General features: G+C 34.9%; 1 protein-coding gene across 9 annotated transcripts in view; it reads right to left on the bottom strand.

The window, feature by feature from the left end:
• The window catches only part of LOC126756871 (filamin-C), a 99,930-nt gene that overhangs the window by 28,517 nt on the left and 51,409 nt on the right, over positions 1 to 20,004 (bottom strand). For 8 of the 9 annotated variants that reach the window (XM_050470340.1, XM_050470342.1, XM_050470343.1 and 5 more), the window contains 3 exons: positions 19,760 to 19,957; positions 18,952 to 19,403; positions 18,436 to 18,884 (listed from right to left, as the gene is read on the bottom strand). In XM_050470340.1, the coding sequence (XP_050326297.1) occupies positions 18,436 to 18,884; positions 18,952 to 19,403; positions 19,760 to 19,957 (1,099 nt within the window). Of the gene's footprint in view, positions 1 to 7,657; positions 8,473 to 16,408; positions 16,488 to 18,435; positions 18,885 to 18,951; positions 19,404 to 19,759; positions 19,958 to 20,004 lie in introns of those variants that run through there. The other variant, XM_050470344.1, reaches the window with a different exon arrangement.

Here is a 20,004-nt window from a genome sequence, read left to right as displayed (position 1 = left end):
CATATGCTGCTCCGATGTAAATACATGTGTGTACCGTGCATATGTATGCATTTATATATGTTAGATACACTCAAATTAAATTGTGTGAAATTGGAAATTGCGATAATCTTATTAAATCTGGCCGGCGATAATTTGCAATTTTTTTAATTAGATGAAGCAGTGCTTTTCAAAAGTTTAAAATAATATTTTTGTTTTGGGTTTGTCGACATGTGCAGTGAGCGCCCTTCTCTTCGATATAATTTATTATAATTTAATAAGGGAATTAAGGAATTTTATTAGCTGCTGATGCAGTTATTATTACGAAACTGATAGCATTCAATTTTACTTTAACTGCATTAAAAAAAACATGAAAACTTCGGTTGCTTCAAAGCTGTAATGCCTTTCACAAGTACAAAATATTACATACAAAAATTGGATTTCAACCAGTTAGAGGTCATCTATTTATATTTTTCGGTTTATCTTCGTCATTTTATGTTGGGAGACCTTATAGTATGACATATTAGCCAATTAGTGTAATTGGCCTCGAAGCGATGTTTTGAGAGTCTCTCGGGTAATTTTCGCCGAAACGGCTGGACCAAACGGCTTAAAGTATTCGAACGACCTATCTGTTAGCTAATTATAGATAAAATAAAATTTTGGCATTAATTTCGATTTTTTCAGCCACTCTGGAGTGTAACTTTTTTCAATAGAAACGACTTATATTGAGAAGCCACCATTTGGTTTGAAATGAAAAATTGGACTAGTCCTTCGATCGCTACCATCAACAGCAATAAGAAAGTTTTTGGGTTTCAGATAATTTTAAGCAGAGAAATCTTTCTCATCGGTTTCAAAAAATCAAATTTTTCTATTGTCTTATTAAATTCCAGAATATTGTCCTAAATTTTCAAGTTGATCCGAGAGTTCCGGAGATACAGCCTTGAGAACTTGTGCGCTCGAGGCTAGCTAGGCTAAGTGTGCCGTCCTCAAACGCCTTTTTCTCAAAATTATGTTTTTGAAGTTGGTTGGCAAGATTTTTCAAGACCTGCTCAATCGATATTCAAGAAACTTTACGCAGGTCTTTTGGATACAATTCTTAAAAACTTGTGCGAATGATTTTTTTCGATTAGAATTATTTGAAAAAAAAAAAAAATTGTTAAAATTTTAATTTTTATGTAAAAAGATCTGCCAGAAATCCAATTTTTAGTTTTTTCCTTTACTCAAGTTCTCAGTTAAAGTTTCAACACGTATTTTTTCACTTTAGATGATCTTGTAAGCAGTTTTTCTGCCAACGCGGGGTAATCCTTTTTCCGAGGGGTCACCGGAAATGGCCGAGTTTAAAATATTTTTTTTCCAAAAATTTTAGAATTTCTTTGTTAATAGTGTAATCGTAAAAAATTCTAATAAAATAATCAATTTTTAATATGAGAAAAAAATTGTTGAAAAAATGCTATTTTTATCAGAGGGAACCAGGGAACCAGGGAACCATATAACCACTTAATTCAAACTATTTACTTTCTGAAATTTAATACACAACAAAATCTGTTTTTTTCATATGAACCGAAATATTCTTCATTTCTTCATTTGAGGGCCTAACCCTCAAAGTTAAGAAATAAATAATTGGATGCGGTTCGTTGAACCCATTTAAAGTCAGTTGAATGATTAAAGTATTACTTTAAATTAAAGCTCAACATATAATTAATTATGATAGATAGGAATACACTAATTAAGCATTTGCGAAATCTAAGATCTTTCATAACAGATATCAGCTTTAAAAAGCCTAAAAACAAACTGCAAAATAAAACTATTTCTGAAAGAGAATATTTTAATCCACTAAAAAATCATGCCACCACAAATGACGGCTATCAGCCGCCTCGCCGGCAATAAATGTAGAAAAACTGACACAAAAATGCGGCTACACTCGCATAAATGCTAATAAGGGCGCTGAGTCAGGGTCATTTTCAGACAATAATAGGAAAACTAGCGAGCAAAAAGTATTTTCGACGCTAATTAAATGGCATCCGATGTGTGATACATGCAAATGAGCTCACTTTTTATATGAATACAAATAACCTTTAATATATTTTCCATATTCTTTGCATTTTTGTATTTTCTCTCTCTGCTCTCAGACAATTAGCGCGTTCACTTGCGCAACGAGTTGAGACTATTAAGCGGAAAGAACAATTAGCAGAGCTTAAATCGCATATTATTTCATGTATAATATTGTATATATATATACATGTATATACATACATACATATCTATACATTTATATACATAAATACATAAGTATATACTCTGAGCACGGTGGCAGTGAGCAATATTGTAGAAATGTGCTGCCGCAAGGAATTCCCCGCCGTAAAGCCGAAACTGATTACGCAACAGTTTTGTATATGCAGGTGTTGTTGTCGAAGCGCATTTTCGAATTTATTTTTAATTTTTATGCATTTAAATAAATATTAAACAATTGTGCATCGGTGCGTTGTGTCCACCTGTTTGCACACTTGCGCGCCCACCTGCCTGCACCAACTACAACATGCATTGGTGTGTCTTTTGCGGTGACAGCGGAAACCTTACACCAAACTCAACTTGCGATGGGCTAAAATGCGTACGAGAGAGACTTGCACTACCCTTCCCCACACTTGCATTTCCACCACGCTAACATTATCTCCGTCCGTCCGTTGGTCTGTCCGTCAGTCAACGGCCCAACCGCATTGTGGTTGCCAGCACAAAACAGCTGAAAATGCAAAACTTGACGGGCGAGTCAGCGCAAACATAACCTCAACTGCGACTCGGTTTCGGGGAGTGTTTCAGCTTGTCGCTGTTTGTTTGTGTTTATGCTTCAGCCGCTGCTGCTGTTGACTGTGGCATTGCATGTTTTACCGTTTGCAGGCCACAAAAGTTGGCAACAACAATGCGCTGGTGCAATGGTGCGCTGGTGCGCTGTTGGAGCCAACCACAACTTCACTTCATATCAGCATAAAGTTGTATTTTGTGCGTATGTATGTACACATATATTGACTTGTTTATTGTTATTTATATATTTATTGCAGCTGTTTTCTTTGCTGCCTTTTTCCACTTTGCTGTTTCTTCTTTTGCTCGATTTTGCATTTTTGCGCGGCACCAACAAGTATTTGGCTCATAAATCGCAAACTACTTTGCCATGCGCCATTTATTGGAGCGCGTGTGTGCGGCTGCGGGCATTGCTTTGTTATTGTTGTTATTGCTTTGCTAGATGGACGAGTATTTCGACAAGCATTTAAAGGTTAAAGCCAACTTGCAGTGATCGTCTCAGGCATGCACAAGCAGTTTCGTTTGTGGATTGTGAAAATATACATAAATAAGCACATGCGTACTTATGTATGTATGTAGTTAGATATACTTACTTATATGCAACTAAGTGATATTGGCTTAAATGATCGTACTTGATAGTGGCTTATAAAAGAGCGAAAAAATGGTCAAATCTAATACCGGTAGCGGCAATTTAAGCGAGTTAATGTACTGCGAAGTTGATGGCTCTGTAATGAAGGTGGCGCAAAAAATCAAAAAAATCGCATTAGGGATGCACTTATTTCTGTAAATGTTTTTGGTCAGTATACTTCGTTATGCACCGAAGCTATAATACCCTTCAAGGGTACATTATCATAGCATAAATGGTATAAAAAGAACTTCAACTTGATTTTTATCAATCAGTTTATATGGCAGCTATTTGATATAGTCATCCGATCTGCACAATATTTTCACATATTATAGCCTAGTCTTAGGAAATACTATAAGCCAAGTTTTGTAAATTTAAATTTTCAAATAAAAAAGTTTTCGATATAAGCACTGGAGTTTGATCGTTTAGTTTATATGGCAGCTATATGATATAGTGGTTCGATCTGTTTAAAATGTTCGAAGATTGTAGCGTTCCTTTTCAAAATAATCCTTGCCGAATTTCGTGAAGATATCATGTCAAATAAATAAGTTTACGATATAAGAACTTGATCTGGATTGAACATTTTATATGACAGCTACATGCTATAGTGGCTCGATATCGGCGGTGCAGACAAATGATCAGATTCATGGATTGTGAAGGACGTTTGCAAAATTTCAGAGCGATATCCCAAAGTTTGCTGGAATTTCTCTTATGGATCGACTTTGTATATTTTGGTTAATGTTTTGGGTATGGAGCGTATCATTGTTAGACTCTTAAAAAAATATCAGAATTTTTTGCAAGCAAGATATGCTTGCCATCATAGCTGAGGACGCTACATACGTCAAATGCATCACTACTCTTGACTAGAAATGGGTTTAAGAATATGACGTCGAAACTGTCCAACAATGTAATGAATGGCGCTCCAAAAATAGTCGAAGCCGAAAAAGCAAAATTCACGGAAGGGGTTACATGGGTTTACGGGTACCCGGGTTTTTTTATGGTTCATTAAATTCTACAACATCTCTAGAATATTGTCCTAAATTTTCAAGTTGATCCGAGTAAAAATTTCGGAGATACAAAATTGCAAGCTGGGCTAAGGGCGCCGTCTTTAAACGCGTTTTTCTTGAAACTGCGTTTTTGAAGTCAGTTGGCAAGATTTCTCGAGAACTACTCAACCGATCTTCATGAAATTTTACACAGGTCTTTGAGATACAACTCTTAAAGACTTGAACGAAGGATTTTTTTCGATTTCAACTATTTGAAAAAAAAAGTCGCGAAATTTTCACTGAAATTTTAATTTTTTGTAAAAATATCTGCCAAAAATCCAATTTTCAGTTTTTTCCTTCGTCCAAGTTCAAAGTTTTAACTGAAACACGTGTTTTTTCACTTTAGATGAGCCTGTAAGGAGTTTTCCTGCCAACGCGGGCGCATCTTTTTTCCCAGTGGTCACCGCAAATGGCTTCGCAATGGCCGAGATTAAAATATTTTTTCCCAAAAATTTCCGAATTTCTTTTTTAATAGTGTATGTTTGTAACAAAAAAAAATTTCCCAAAAATTTCCGAATTTCTTTTTTAATGTATGTTTGAAAACAATAAAAAATTCTTATAAAACATTTAATTTTTTATATGAGAAAGAAATTGTTGAAAAAGGCTGTTTTTTACCCGAGGAAACCAATGTAACACCTGAAGGCATTGGGGTCAACCCAACCGCGGCTTATAACATATAAATGAAAATTGGATGTTTGTATTGGCTCAAAACAATAATAAAACTATATTAAAATACGTGAAAATTAGTTTTTTTTTGCAGTCCGGGTCAATTTTGATCATATGTACTTTTATATGTATTTAGTACATTTGTTCAATTTTAAGCAGAATATATGATTTTTTTATTTGAAATAATGCTCGATATCAGGCTTGATTAATTTTATAATCCTTCCTTGAAGTCCCAGTGCTAACCTCAATGTTTCGGGCTTAACCTCAAAGTACAACTCGGCAAATTAACGACTAACTGCTTGGAGTAAAATATTTTATTTAAAAAATTTCGTTGCTTAATGGCAATTCCGGCGCACTTATGTCATTTATCTGCCATTTTTTGCATAATTCACTAATTGTTATTATAATTATCTAACTAAAATGTGAGCCACGTATTTGGGTTAACCAAGCCGCCGCCACACTTTGTTGTATATAAATATTTGTAGAGCACGTTGTTGGCGTGAGTTTGGCGCACGAACGCATTTAATTTGAATGTGTGTGTGCATGAATGTTATTGTATGTATGTATGTGTGTGTATGTGGTTGAGGCCCAAAAAGTCTTTAACAAAAAATCGGTAGTATTCCGTTTATAGATAATACAATTTATATATGTATGTATGTATGTATGTATGTACTTATATCAATATGTATAGCGCCGCTGGATTATTCATTCAACTTGTATGTTTGCATTGCCAAATATGGCGGCTGAGCCGAAGTGTGCCTAACGGCAGATAAAATGTGTTAAAATGGCAGAGTAGCAAATATGGGCCGTGTTATGAACTATTTAAACACACATACACACGCGCACAAAAAGTGGGCTATATACCAAACGGTAGTTTTGCCATGAATAAAATGCAAATACAGTTAGCTTAAAGCGAAAAACAATAAAAACAAAAGCAAATAGCGATACAATGGAACTGAAACAAACAAAAGTCGTCTATAATGTTGCTGTTGTGGCGTTGTTGCATGCAACACCAACTGACTTACTGATTGACTTACTAACTAACTGGCAACAGCAGCGCTTTGTTAGCGGCAAAAAAAGAGGAAAAACAAGAAAAAACGTTAACCTCGGTTGCACTGAAGCTATCATATTGGTATCTGATTGGTTAGTTTGTGTGCCAGCTGAATGCCACAGTGGTCCGATCTGAAAAATGTGTTTGGTTTTCATCCTGGATTTCAACGCTGTCCAGGAAAATACTCATTGCGAAATTTCTTAGAGATATCTCGTCAAATAAAAAAGTTTTCTACACAATCACTTGATTTTGAACGTTCAGTTTTTATGACAGCTATATGCTATAGTGGTCCGATATCGGTGGTTTCGGCAAATCAGCAGCCTCTTGGGGAAAAAAGGACTGTAGAAACTTTTAGAGCGTTATCACAAAAACTGAGGCACTAGTTTGAGAATGATGACACAGACGGACATATCTAAATCGACTCAGCTCGACACCGCTTATCATTTATATAGATACATTGTATAGAGTGTCAGCCGTTTTCTTCTGGTTCAGGGTATGAAAAATATACAGTTGTATATAGATAATAATGTATAGATAGTACCATATATAGTTACATTAGAGCGGGTCGTTTTTTTTTTATAAAATCGCGTATGCGGGAAAAGTTCTGAGGATCACTCTGAACCATTTCGTCCAAGAGACTATGGTTCTGAAACCAGTTTCGAGTCAGCAATTTTTAAGGCAAAATTTTAAAAATCTGAATAATCGGCAGTATAGGAGATATGTGCAATAGTTGTCCGGTGTATGCAAATACGAACAAAACGTAATAAATTTCATTGGGATAGCTCAAAAACTGCGTAAGAAATTCTTATAATTCCTAAATAAAAATCGCTTTGAAAATCGCTGGCTCGAAACCGGTTTCAGACCCATATTCGCTTAAGTAAAGTGGTTCAGAAAGTTTCTTAAACAAAGTACTTCTGAAGGATTCGCTAAGCCTTCTTCGTATGCTCCAGTTTTTAATTTTTTTTTTGCACCCTGTAAATCGACCCGCACTAATATGTATCTACTTATATACATACATATGTAGAGGAGTGTGATGGTTAACCATTGGAGCTACATATAATTGGAATTGATAAGCGAATGCCGCTCACAAGCAATATCTATGGGAACACTGTAGCAATATCTAGCTTCACCGATGAAAGCAATTACCGTTACAGCAACAAAGAACGTTTCAAGCGTCCACAGCGCACACATAAATTCTATTGTTAAGCGCGCAAAGAAATCGTAAAATGCATGTGGAAAAGCACCAAATCACGCATGTGGCATGCCACAACAGACAGCTTAGACACTGCACGGGAGCTAGCACACAGTTTATGCAACATGTTGCGTTAGTATGTACGAGTATGTATGTCAAAATAAATTGCTGCCACATAACAACTTATTTAATTGGAGGTGCCGCAAGGCGATCAAAATCTTCGCGAAACCGGAAAATATTTATAAAATAAGCATTCAACATAAATAATGTGTGTGGCAAGTACGCTGTAGTCATGCCGCAAATCTCACCTCTCTCCACTGGCGTAGCTGAAAATTGTAGCGAGCGAATTGAATGTGCGACAGCGCAGCTCTAGCGGCTAGTTTTGAATTGTATTGATGTTTCGGCGACCAGAATTTCCGGATTTTATGCCCAAACAACAACAACAGCAATAACAGTATACAGTGTTTGTGTTGGCGCGAATTCTTTCTTTAATCAATATTTTCCACTGTCGTTGCAGCGTTTGTTGTTATCTTTTTTGTTGTATAAACGCTTATGCTTTTGTTGTGATTGCTGGTTTTCGTGCGCCGGCGACAGCGGTTACGTGTGCCACTTGCGGCAATAACAACGGTGTTGGAATTTATTGGCGTCGATAAGGAAAATGCGGTTGCCAGCAGATGAAGCGGCAATCGAAGACGTGCGCTGGTCGGCTGGTGTTGTCGGCGACTGTTGGTGCTGGCTGCTGGCGTGATAGCGTCGTTGGTGGGTGGTGTGCGGTGGTTGTGGCGTTGTCTGTTGGCAGTGACAGTGCAAGAACGCGGCTGGGCGTAATGTTGCGTATGTTCTCCGCTCCACTGATTTCGCAACTTTTTTTTGTTGTGTTTTTTTCGTTTGTGCCGTGTACTGAGTGCTTGTGCACCTGCGCGTCTGACTCAGTGTGCTGTTGTGGAATTTACTTTTGTATCAAATCACGATGTTGGCGTTGCTCGGCGCGAATTTTTGTTTGATTTGCTTTTATTGCTTTGTGTACAAAACTTTTATATTATTATTAAATTTATATACAATAATATATTTAACCATTATATATTGAGAACAAATACTTTGTGATTAAATCGTAGGCTGAAAACTTCAACAAAACCACTTTTTTTTTTTTTAAATATTTTATAAAAAAATTTATATTAATAAAAAATATTTCAGTTTTTTTGAATAAAAAAAATATTTTTCTAAAATTTTTTTTTTTTAAGTTATTTTATTTTCATCTTTTTATTTCACACTTTTTATTTCTTGCATTATTTTATTATCATGAATCATAGGTTGTAAACTTCAACAAAAACCACATTTTTATAAAAAAAATATATATTTTGTAAATAAATTTATATAAAAAATATTTTCTTAATAAATCATTTCATTTTCTTTTATTTCTTTTTTATTTCTTGAATTATTTTAATATCACGAATCGTAGGCTTGCAACTTCAACAAAAATCAAATTTTTATATGAAAAAAATATTTTAGCATCTAAGTTGGGAAAAATTTTTTCTAAAAACAAAAATATTTTATTATAATATTTTTTGTTTTTTTTTTTAATTTTTTAATATCACGAATCGTAGGCTTGCAACTTCACCAAAAATAAATTTAAAAAAAATATTCCAAAAAAAATAAATATTTAATTAAATAATTTTAATTATTTAACATTTAACGGAAAAAAACTTCTTAAAATATCATTTTGTTTGCGTTTTTATTTTTTCTCCTTAATTTTTTTTTTTTTTGGTTTCACGAATAATTAGACTGATAACTTTAACAAAAAGCAAACTTTTATTTAAATAAATGATTTTACAAAAAACAATATATGATTATTTCTTATTATTTTATTTTTTATATCAGGAATCGTACACTAAAAATATAAAAAAAAAATTAATTCTTATGAAAAAAAAACTATTTCAAAAGAAATTTTATTTGATAAAAAAAAATACTGGATTGAAAAAAATTTAATTTAATGAACAAAAATTTTACTGGAAAAAAATTAATCGTTTTAACTTAATAAAAAAATTTTTGAATGCAAAAGAATTATTTTAATAAAAAAATATTTTTTTTACACATTTTCGTCGTTTTAACTTTTATCAGTATTATTACAAATTTTTTTTGCGATTTTTATGAAACACGATTTTTTTACAAAAAATACATTTTTGCTTGAATATTTTTTGTATTTTGCACAAATTTGTAAATTTTTAGTTGTCTTGAAATCATTGAAATTTATTTTATTAATTATTATTTGCTATTATGTGTTTTGTTTGGAAATTATTATTTTTTAATTCAATATTTTTTTTAATTTTTTAGCTTTTCGAATCTTTTGTGTATTTATATATGTAATTATTTCTTTTTATTGCACTTATACGATTCTTATATGTATTTTTATATTTAATATTTTTTTTAACTCATTATAGCTTTAAACTCTGCTTTTTGGGTCAAAAGTTCACTTCACTTCATTACTTCGCATCGCCCATTTGTTGCAGCTGCGCCTTTTCACTTTTTCATTTTATTTCTTATCGAACATTTTCGTTTTTTTACACGCGCATTTTGCAAAGTTGCCGCTTTTTGTCGTTTTTGTCTTCCATCTGGCTGTGCCAGCCTGCCTTACCCGCTCAATGGACCTTTGCGCATGCGCGCACGTTTGCCGTTGTTTCGCTGCGCATTTTTTCGGTTTTTTCACTTTTCGCTTAGTGCGTGGCGCACACTATTGAAAACCGGCTAGCTGGCGGGCTATAAAAATACCTAACAGCTATTCAACAACAGGTACAACAGGTAAAGACACAAGCACTTTTGTATTTATGCTGCATAAAAGACCTAAGCGACGCACTTTAATGTACGCCAGCAATTTCTATAAAATAAAGCAGTCATCAAAATACAGTTTCACTGCTTTTTGTCTACTCTTTTTATTTTTACAGTCATGTGTGTGTATTTTGCATTCAGTCAAAGTTTGCCGACGTGTTTTGCCAATCAAGCTGCTGCGTAGAGAATGCCAAAGTTACGTGGGTAAGGGGGCGCCGAACTTGGCTGGAATGTGAAAATGTGTGCCAATATTTACAAGTCATTTGTTTGCTTTTATTGTTGTCGCGTCGCTGTTGTGTCGCCGCAGTGAAACTCGCACACAAAATATGCCGAGATATGTGTCAAGCAAGCTCAGCGAGATACAGCTCTCTTAGGCGCCTATTCGCTGGGCGCTGGAATGTCGGGCGCGCACAACAGCGTGTGAGGAGAATAGTACAAAGATGACTTGAGCTTTAAGTCGCATGCAAAATGCAAAAGTGATATGGATGCATTGAAAAGTGGAGTGGCACTTGTGACTGGGGGATTTGTAGACAAATTTTTATGCAAATATGTATGCAGATTATTGATTGCGAGTGTTTAGTTGTGGTTACTAAATTATTTAGTTGAAGCGGAATACTACAAGTAACTGGTCACAGTCTGGTAGCGACACACGCCTAGAGAATAGAGCTGACAGATCGAGAAGACAGCAAGAAATGTCCAGAGCAAAGCACCAGGGAAACATTGGGGCATCTCTTGTACTACAATCTCCATATCATTTCTACAGATCAGCCGACTATAGCATATAAAGTATAGAGCTGCCATCCGAACCGACCGCTCAAAATCCAGATAATGATATATTTACACGCTTTCATGCGATTAGAAATGGGTCTGAGAAGTGCTCTATGGCTTCGGTGTAGCAGAAGTTAAAGTTTTTTCTGGTTTTCTAACACTTTAACTTTTTTACTAATGAATATAAATATAGAAATAAAATTCTGCATTGAAAAATCTGCAGGCTTCACCATAAATATTCAAACCACAAGATCATAGTCAACGCATTCTCCTCTTTTCTTCCGATTATATTTCCTTTTTAATAATCTCTCTCACTCTTTACTTCCTTAATTACCTCCTCTGCATACTATATATGTATAAATACTTTTCTCAAACCTCTTAAAATGTTCGCTCATTAAGCATTTTCCCTAATGACTTTGAACTTGACTTGGCTCGCCAACACAATATTTGCTAAACAGTGGCTGCTACTTAACGCTCCGACTTCGACATTTCGTATTAATGTGTATTCGCTTGTACATTTGTAAGTAATTAGTGCCATTGGCACTCTTTTAATGAAGCGAGCCGAAAATGTACACTAAATGCTTAAAGCAATAGGAGAAACACACAATAATGGAGCGCACTATATTTTCAAACTAATGCAATACAGAAAGAAGTTATCACAATATGGGGAGTGAAATTTAAATTTGTAATGAATATAAGTTTACTGCGTCCACACTATAAGATGTTGTTTTGATACTTGTACCGGAAGGTTTTCCTAATTTAATGAAAATCTAAATATTGAAAAGCAAAACAAATAAATGTAATACTTTATTAAATTAATGTAATGCAGAGATCCAGAAAGGGAAAGGAATCATCCATTATGAGCTGCTCCAGCCTGGTCGAACGATTGATTCTACATTTTACTGTCAACAACTGATGAGATTGAAGCAAGCAAGCAAGAACTGATCGTCTTCCATCAGGACAACGTTAGGCCACACACATCTTTGATGACACGACAAAAACTGGGAGAGCTTGGCTGGGAAGTTTTGATACATCCACCACAAAGCCCTGACCTTGCACCAGAAAAGTTTTACCCTGATTCAATACAGTCTCTAGCGGAAAAATGGCAAAATGGTACAAATGTTTGGTTCTTTAAAGTTCATTATAAATATAAAAAGAAATAAGTTGAAGTTTGAATAGAAATACGAAAAGACTTTTTACCGTCCTTGTACCATATGTATTCAATCTCAAATATCTAAAGAATGATGCAAGTGAGTTATATGCGACAAAGCCTTACATCATCCATTTGCTGGAAGCTCAAAACTAAAAAAAAAAATCATTTATGGGTTTACGTTAAAGGTGTAAAGAAATAAAGATAGAAAGAAAATTGTTTATCCTCCTGAAACAAGAGGTAGGCTTAGAAACGATCTGATATAAGTCATAAGTAGGTCTGAAGCCCATTTATGTACAATGGTCAAAATAATCTAAAATCTATAGCTCATGGTTATTAGTCCGCAGAATAACTGTCGTAAAGTGTGGTATCAGAAGCGGACTGTTCGTCAAAAAATGATGTACATATTTCACAAATTAATTATCGATAGCTATGGAATTTATATATCTGCATATTGATGGCTAGGTCTAACTACAAAACCTCATAGATTCAATGTTATTATTGGCATCCCATGTAAAGGATTAGAAGGCAGCCTGTAAGCCAATGTTGCTTTGAGAACGAAACTAACTTTAAGTAAGTAAAAATATATGGAGTAAGATCTTAAGTGAATCTGAGGAATATGAAAAGTTATCAAAAGTTGTCTCAATATTATAGCCAAGTTGTAAATTCTGAACCTTTAGCTTCAAAAATAAGTAGCTACAAAGTTTATAAGCGCTCCGTTCCTAACATGAGAATTATAGTTTGCTGCTGAGGCATAATTAGAATACATGGTTTTTTGTTACCACTCAACTCGAGAAGGGAGCTAACTAACATTTTTCTTCGCTGAAGAGCCCACCAGCGTATTATTAAATTGCCAATGAACCGGGAAAAATAGTGACGTTTAAAAAACTATACGGTTATTACGTCGTAAGGAATTCAAGCGAAACCCATTGCTATGAAAATTTCTCCCAATCAATGCACAGAGCCAAGAGAAGGGCGCAAGCTGAATAAATACAACAATGTAAAATGTTTGGAATGGGAAGAAATGCAGCAGGAAAAATGTAAGAAATCCAGGAAGGGGGCATTGAAATTCCGAAGAATGCCGCATTACAAAAAAAAAAAAAAAATTATACAACAACACAACGCATGCAATACATACTCACATACACTACTACATACACACGCCTTGATGGAAATATTCACCAGAAAGGCATGTTAAATATGGGCAATTCCCACTTCCTGAGACCACAGTTGCAGTGGCTTATTCACACGCACACACACACACATGGAAATAGCAACATTTGTTGATGTGTTTATGGTGCATTGCCATGACAGCCATGACAGCACGAATGCGCTGGGAAAACAACTAGCAATTTTCTGTGCGAACAAAAACAAAAACCCAGCGAAGAAAGGAAACGCCGAGGAAGCGAAGGAAGTGGCGCGAAAGGTAAAGCGAATTCAATGCAATTTACAAGAGAACACAGCGTCTCTGACACCGCTGGCTGTTATGCTGCGCATGCAACAGGTAGAAAAACAACAACAACAAATGTATGTATGCTTAAGTAAGCAAACAAACAAATGCAGTTGCAACAACAATTAGTCGTTTTCACAGATTTATTGCCAACATTTAGATGCTTCCGCTGCAGAGCTACGCGTCGAACTTTTTGGTCGGAACAAATTGCCGCGCGCATCGAGAACAAATAGCTCGGCGTGCGCGCGTGTGTGTGTGTGTGTGTGAATGTTGGCGCGCTACCTAAAAAGCGCTGAGAAGATCTGTTATTCCCGTTGAAATATGTGGCAGAAGTTTCCATAGTTTTCTATCTCGAGACAGATACGATTCGAACGTGATAAAAGCTTTGGTAACCGAAGTGCAAGCGCGCGTTCGTGTGAGTGAGTGTGAAGTTAACGCTGCGCATTGCACGGAAAGCGCTCGCCCTGACGCTTGTGAGAAATGTAAGTAAGAGTCTGTGAGGGGAAAAGTTTCGAACTTGTCTGTTGCAAAGTGCGTTTGTTTGTTTGTTTTTGTACAAGATAAAGGTGACATGATAATCAATGAGTGCGGTTCACAGCACACAAAAACAACAACAGCGCACTTGACAGCTTTTATGTACACAGTAAGCAAGTGTCTGCTGTATTGCAACACAAAGAAGCAGCGGATGAGAAAATTAGTCTAGCGTAGCGATACACTTGGGAAGAGTTGTAGATAAATGCTTGGAAGTGGTGCGTGTGTGCAGAAGGGGGGTTTTAGGGGGTTTAAAGTCTAAGTTGCAGTCATTTTTTAAATGAGAAATAGTAACTTTGAGTTTCACAGTCAAAGTGCCGCGTTTGATTGGTAAATATGAGCACCTAATATTTTGTCTGCAGAGAGGCTGTGCTAATATTGTGTTTAATGATTTTTAATTTTCGAAAAAAAAATAGTGAAATTATTAAAAAAAAAATAAAAATTTAAAATCCGTTGCACCGGAGCTACAATACCTTTCACAAATACAAAACATTTTTCACAACTTGATTTTAATTGTTGGGTTTATATGGCAGCTATATGCTATAGTGTTCCGATCTGGACAATTTGTTCGGAGATTATGCCGTTATCTTGGATAAAACTCTATGTCAAATTTCTGGAAGATATGTCGTCAAATGGAAAAATTATCCATACAAGCACTAGACTTCAATCGTTCAGTTTGTATGGCAGCTATATGCTATAGTGTTCCGATAACGTCGGATATAACTTATTTCAGATATCAAAGCAGAAAAGCTGTATCCTTTGATGCTTTCGTCTATAATGGACTAATTTAGGACGTTTATCATCTTTGATGCTTACCGTCCAAGAGTTTGGATTCTCTCCCAAAAAAGTTGTCGAAATCTTCTTTAATTCTTTTTCTTCAAAATATCAACATTTAAGTCACTCTAAGTGAGAAACCTCATGAACCAACTAACAATAGCAGTGGACCTCATATCGTGGCTTTTGATGTCTTTGTTTTCCAACCAATCATTTACATGGATTGAATGTTATTAGAGGGATCTCATACCATCATATAAGGTTTTTGAACGTTTTAGACTATCTATCCTGCTTTGCGAACCAAACTCATTTTGTGTAATTGAAAATGTACTTCAGCTAGCTCACGGATTAAGATCTTAAGTGAGTCTGAGCCATATGAAAAGAACGGTTTCGCAATTTTATTGTTGATTATAACTTCTTCACATTATTCTCGAAAAATAAATGTCTATATGAAGCTACATTACAACAAAGTTTTGATTTCAGAGCTAGGTCTCTAATATGCCCTTTCAGGTTACCTTTCCATAAGACTTTGGAATATAAATAACAAAAAGCATTAACTTTAGTAGACAAATTTTATTGCTTGCGTTTAATATTTCTATTCAACGAAGTCAAACCACTAACCCTAAACCAACTTCTCCCAAAATAAAATTATGAATCCAAAGCTGCTTAAGGCTTACACTGGATCACCGAAGTCCAAAAAAAAAAATCATTTAAATTTGAGAATGAATAAATTAGAACAACGAAGAATCCAATAAAAAAGTTAGACGCTTGCCGCGGCAGCAGAGATCAACTGAGCGACAACAACACAAGAATGATAGAGCTAAAAACAAAAACACAAAAAGCATAACAACAAATTAACGTATTGGCGCTACAAGACGCGAAACGAAAAAGTTCATTAAACTGGTTTTCCAGCAGCGGCAAAGCAAGGCGCAGCGTTGGCAGTGGCAAAGAGTCGGCCAAGCAACCAGCCAGCCAGGCAGGCAGCGCAAGCCAGACCGCCAGCTAGACGACGCAAATAGCGCTAGCAAATGACAGCAACAACAGCAGCAACATTTGCATATTTGGCCATTGAAAATGGGCGAGTTGTCTTCTGGTGTCGCGTTGGTTTATCATTTTCAATTCGATTTTGAATATTTAGCTATTTTAACTTTTTTCTAATTTCACTGCGCCTTAGTGGTATTTCGGCTATTGGCTCATGGCTGTGGAATGCACGCACACACTCACACAGCGCTTGGAAATTCCGTTGTTTTAGCACTTTCCGTTTGGCAGAATCGCTTAAGAAGTGATATTTTGCCAGAATTGCTTATGCTTTTTCAATTAACTTATGATATTTTCACACTTTTTCAAAAACACATTTCACTTTTCATTCTTTGCAAGCGCTGCAATTCTTTGAGATTTCTGCTCGAAATGATTCACAATGCGAATTTCCTTTCAATTTGATTTCATTGAATTGAATATCAATGCTCTTTCAATGACTTTAACACAGGCATAGTTCACTTTTCAATGACTCTATTGGCTTTGCATTTTGTTTGTGTAATTTATGTACAATAGTTTCTTTTTTACTTTATTTCTTATTTTCCCCCAATTAATGTGCAGTTTCGCTTATTTGAATTTTCTCCGCAGACGTGTCAGTTTCGTTGCAAACGCGAGCTAAGACTGTCGGCAGCCGCTGAGTTGGGGTATTTAAGCCAACGCCATTGCTCAGCGGCTAGACTCTAGCTCAGTGTGGCGGCCAAAGTGATCACTTGCTCTCTGCAGACGCAAACAGGTAGTGAGCGTCGGTTGCATTCTATGTGTGCGTGTGCGTGTGTGCACAGGTATGGTATTTGTTGTTTGCAAAAACAAAACACCTGTGTATCTCATTTTTAGTTGGGCTAGAGTCAGAGCAGAAGAGCGGCTGCATGGCATGAGCAATGGTGTGGGACACGTAGCTACCGGTGAGCGTATGAGATCACTTTATTGTGCTAAGATACCCAGAATTGTATTGAGAAGAGCTCAGCTCAGAGAGAGTTTGATTCGAGATTTGTTGAGAAGTGGTAAATATTATATACATATGTATGTATATAAAATATATTAAAATGAAGTAATATAAAATAGTAGAAAAATAAAAAAAAAATGCATAAAAACAATTTTTGAATTAATTTTATGTAAAAACAAAAAAAAAAAAAAATATTAAAATGAAATAAGATAAAATGAAGTAAAATAAAACTAAAAATACTAATTATAAATTTTTATTTAAATAACACAAAAAAAAAAATTAAATAAAAACGTAATTAATTTTTTATAAATAATTTAATTAATTAAAAAATTTCTTTTGGAAAACATCCATATAAATTTCTTAATATTTGTGTTATGTAATAAAAAAACTTTAATTAATATTTTAAATTTCTTATTTACTTAAGTTTTTTTTTTAATTTTTTAATTTTTTATATGAATAATACAAGAAATAAAAAAGGTTTAATACAAAAATAATATTTTTAAATTAATTTAATCAGCAAATATTTTTTTCAAATTAATTTCATATTGTGAAAATTAATTTTGAAAAATATTCTTTGTTTCCTACTTTTTTAATTTTTTTTCTATTGTAATTAAAAGTATTAATTTGAGTTAAATTATTTTTACTTTTTTATTTACATCTGTTAATTACTTTTTTTTAATAAATAACACAAAGAATAAAAAGGTTTAATACAAAAATAAAATATTTTTAAATTAATTTAATTACAAAAAAATATATTTAATTAATAATTTAAATCAAATTTTAAGTAATTATTTATATTAATTTTAAAAAATATTTTTTTTCTTCATTAATTCTGTTTTTATTTTTTTTGTGTTATGCAATTAAAAATATTAATTTTAGTTGAGTTAAAATTATTTTTAATTTTTTACTTACTGCTGTTAATTATTATTTTTTTTTAAGTAATACAAGAATGCATAAATTATATTTTTAAATGAATTTAATTAAAAAAAAAATATTTAATTATAAAATTAAATTAACTTTTATATAATTGTCTAACTAATTTTTAAAAATAGCTTTTATTTATTAATTTTTTTTCAACTTTTCTGGTTATTTCAAAATATTAAAAAAAATATTAATATATTAATCAGAAGGAAGGCTAACAAATTTTGATAAAACTGAAATGTCTCTCCCACACACTGTTTAAAGTCGCTAGTGATATTTTAGAGCCACTGTATTTGAGAAAGTTCAAGACAACTTCGACTTTCTGTGAAGCTTGAACACAAATGAACACCAAGCTTTCGAAACTGTGTTGGCGGTTTTGAACAAGACTACATAATATTTTAAGAAACTTTTAATTTCTTTATATAGCTGTGTCTTGGCTAAGCGAAACTTGAATTTATCCAAGAAAAAAACCTTAAAAGCTCGCTTTTAATATAAAAGAGGTTAGTCATTCGGCACTTAACTCAGAAATAAGCGTAAATATTATAAAGTTTGAATTTTTTTAAATTATGGCAGACATCAAAAACGTTTTATGTTTTAATTTAATATTTCTTTGAAGCACACATACAGTTATAAATGTACAAAATTACGAAAGCTTATGCTTATCTATTAAAAACATGAATATGCGTGTTACCTGGCACGGTTTCTCCATTAAAAGTGATCTGTACAGTGTGTATGCCCGGCTCGTGCGGCGTGAAGCTAGCCACGAAACGTTGGCCACCCAGTGAACGCACCGACGAAGTGACGCGACCACCGTTGACCAATATTTCTAAATTGCCGGAACCGGCTTTCGAACCATCAATCTCAAATTCGACGGGACGTCCGATGGCACCGTTCGGTATATCTTGTACGCGTATAGCACGGGCACCAGTAGCGCTATTCTCTATGGGGCGAAATCGCGACAACGAACTATAGCCATAATGACCGTTACCGGTGCCGCCACCACTGACACCACCACCACCACCACCAGAGGTGCGTTCAGTAACGACATGTTCGCTGGACTCTTTGACTGTCTTCGTATAGCCACCGGATTTGTCGGTATAAGTGTTATTCGAATGTGATTTAACTGTAATGGCACTGGGTCTGTAAACATTTAATAAATAATTGTTAAACTATTTCCGAAAATCATATTTGTGCTGAAGAAGCTCACTTGTAACGTTCAGCATCGTCCACAGAATCGCGTGAACCACGCCGATCCGAGTGATACTTTTGCTCTTGCAATGCAAATTTATTGTATTGTGTATTACGATGTGTCTCATGGTCGATATCGGGACGATTGTATGAGAGGTCCGTGTTCAATTGCTTTTCTGTCATATTTGCCAAAGATTCAAGCGAATTATGTGAAAGCATATGTTTGGTTTTGTTGATGACATCCCAGCTGTCACGTCGTGCCGTGGCCGGTTTGATCGAGGAGACACGCACATTCGAGGAATGATCGATGCGCGGCTCGGGGGAAGCGGTACGTCGTAGGCGTTCGGCAGTTGTGTAGAGTGAAGGACTGGCACGTATATTCGAATCGGCAACATAGTTTGAGGTCGATTTGTATGTCGAAGATTTCTCAACGGTGCGAGAAGTCTCGTAATCGGAGCGATTTAGACCGTTCTAAGGCAATATAAAAATATAAATAGAAATCAGTGATTTGCTATGAATTCAGAAAATATCAGCGTATGGAGTCTGACGTATAGATGGATATGTCAGTAAAAGGAAGAAGGAGTTCCTTTATGAGGGCAGTAAGCAGAAAGAGGGAGTTTGGTCCTAAAGATCTTAAGACCTTTAGTTATATAGTATATAACAAACTGTGTTACTTGGCCTCCAGTCGAAAACAAAGAATTTTGATCGGTCAACTCTAAGTTGAATGAGCGCCTAAATATCCAAATATCTAAACAATTATTGGCGTCTTTTATCGTAGAGGTTATCAACAAACTAATAAAACCATTGAAATAATCATGTTTAGTCACCTTATTCAATGTTGTTGTGACTGGGCTGCCGATGCGATGTGTGGCTGTCGAAATGTAGGCGTTGCTGGGTGAATGGCGTTGCACCGGCGAAATAGAGGTGTGACGTGGACTGGCGTTCAAAGTGCGCGCATTGGACTCGTACGGAATCGAAGTTTTGATTGTCAATGGACTGTGGGTGCGTACCTCACTCGAGCGTATCTGTGGGAAGAGTAACGATAAAGCAGGAAAATTAGCAAAGTTTTAGT

The sequence above is a fragment of the Bactrocera neohumeralis genome, chromosome 4, assembly GCF_024586455.1.
Source record: "Bactrocera neohumeralis isolate Rockhampton chromosome 4, APGP_CSIRO_Bneo_wtdbg2-racon-allhic-juicebox.fasta_v2, whole genome shotgun sequence".
Lineage (NCBI taxonomy): Eukaryota > Metazoa > Arthropoda > Insecta > Diptera > Tephritidae > Bactrocera > Bactrocera neohumeralis.
The sequence above is the reverse complement of the archived record's forward strand: the minus strand, read 5'-3'. Positions and strand labels throughout refer to the sequence as shown.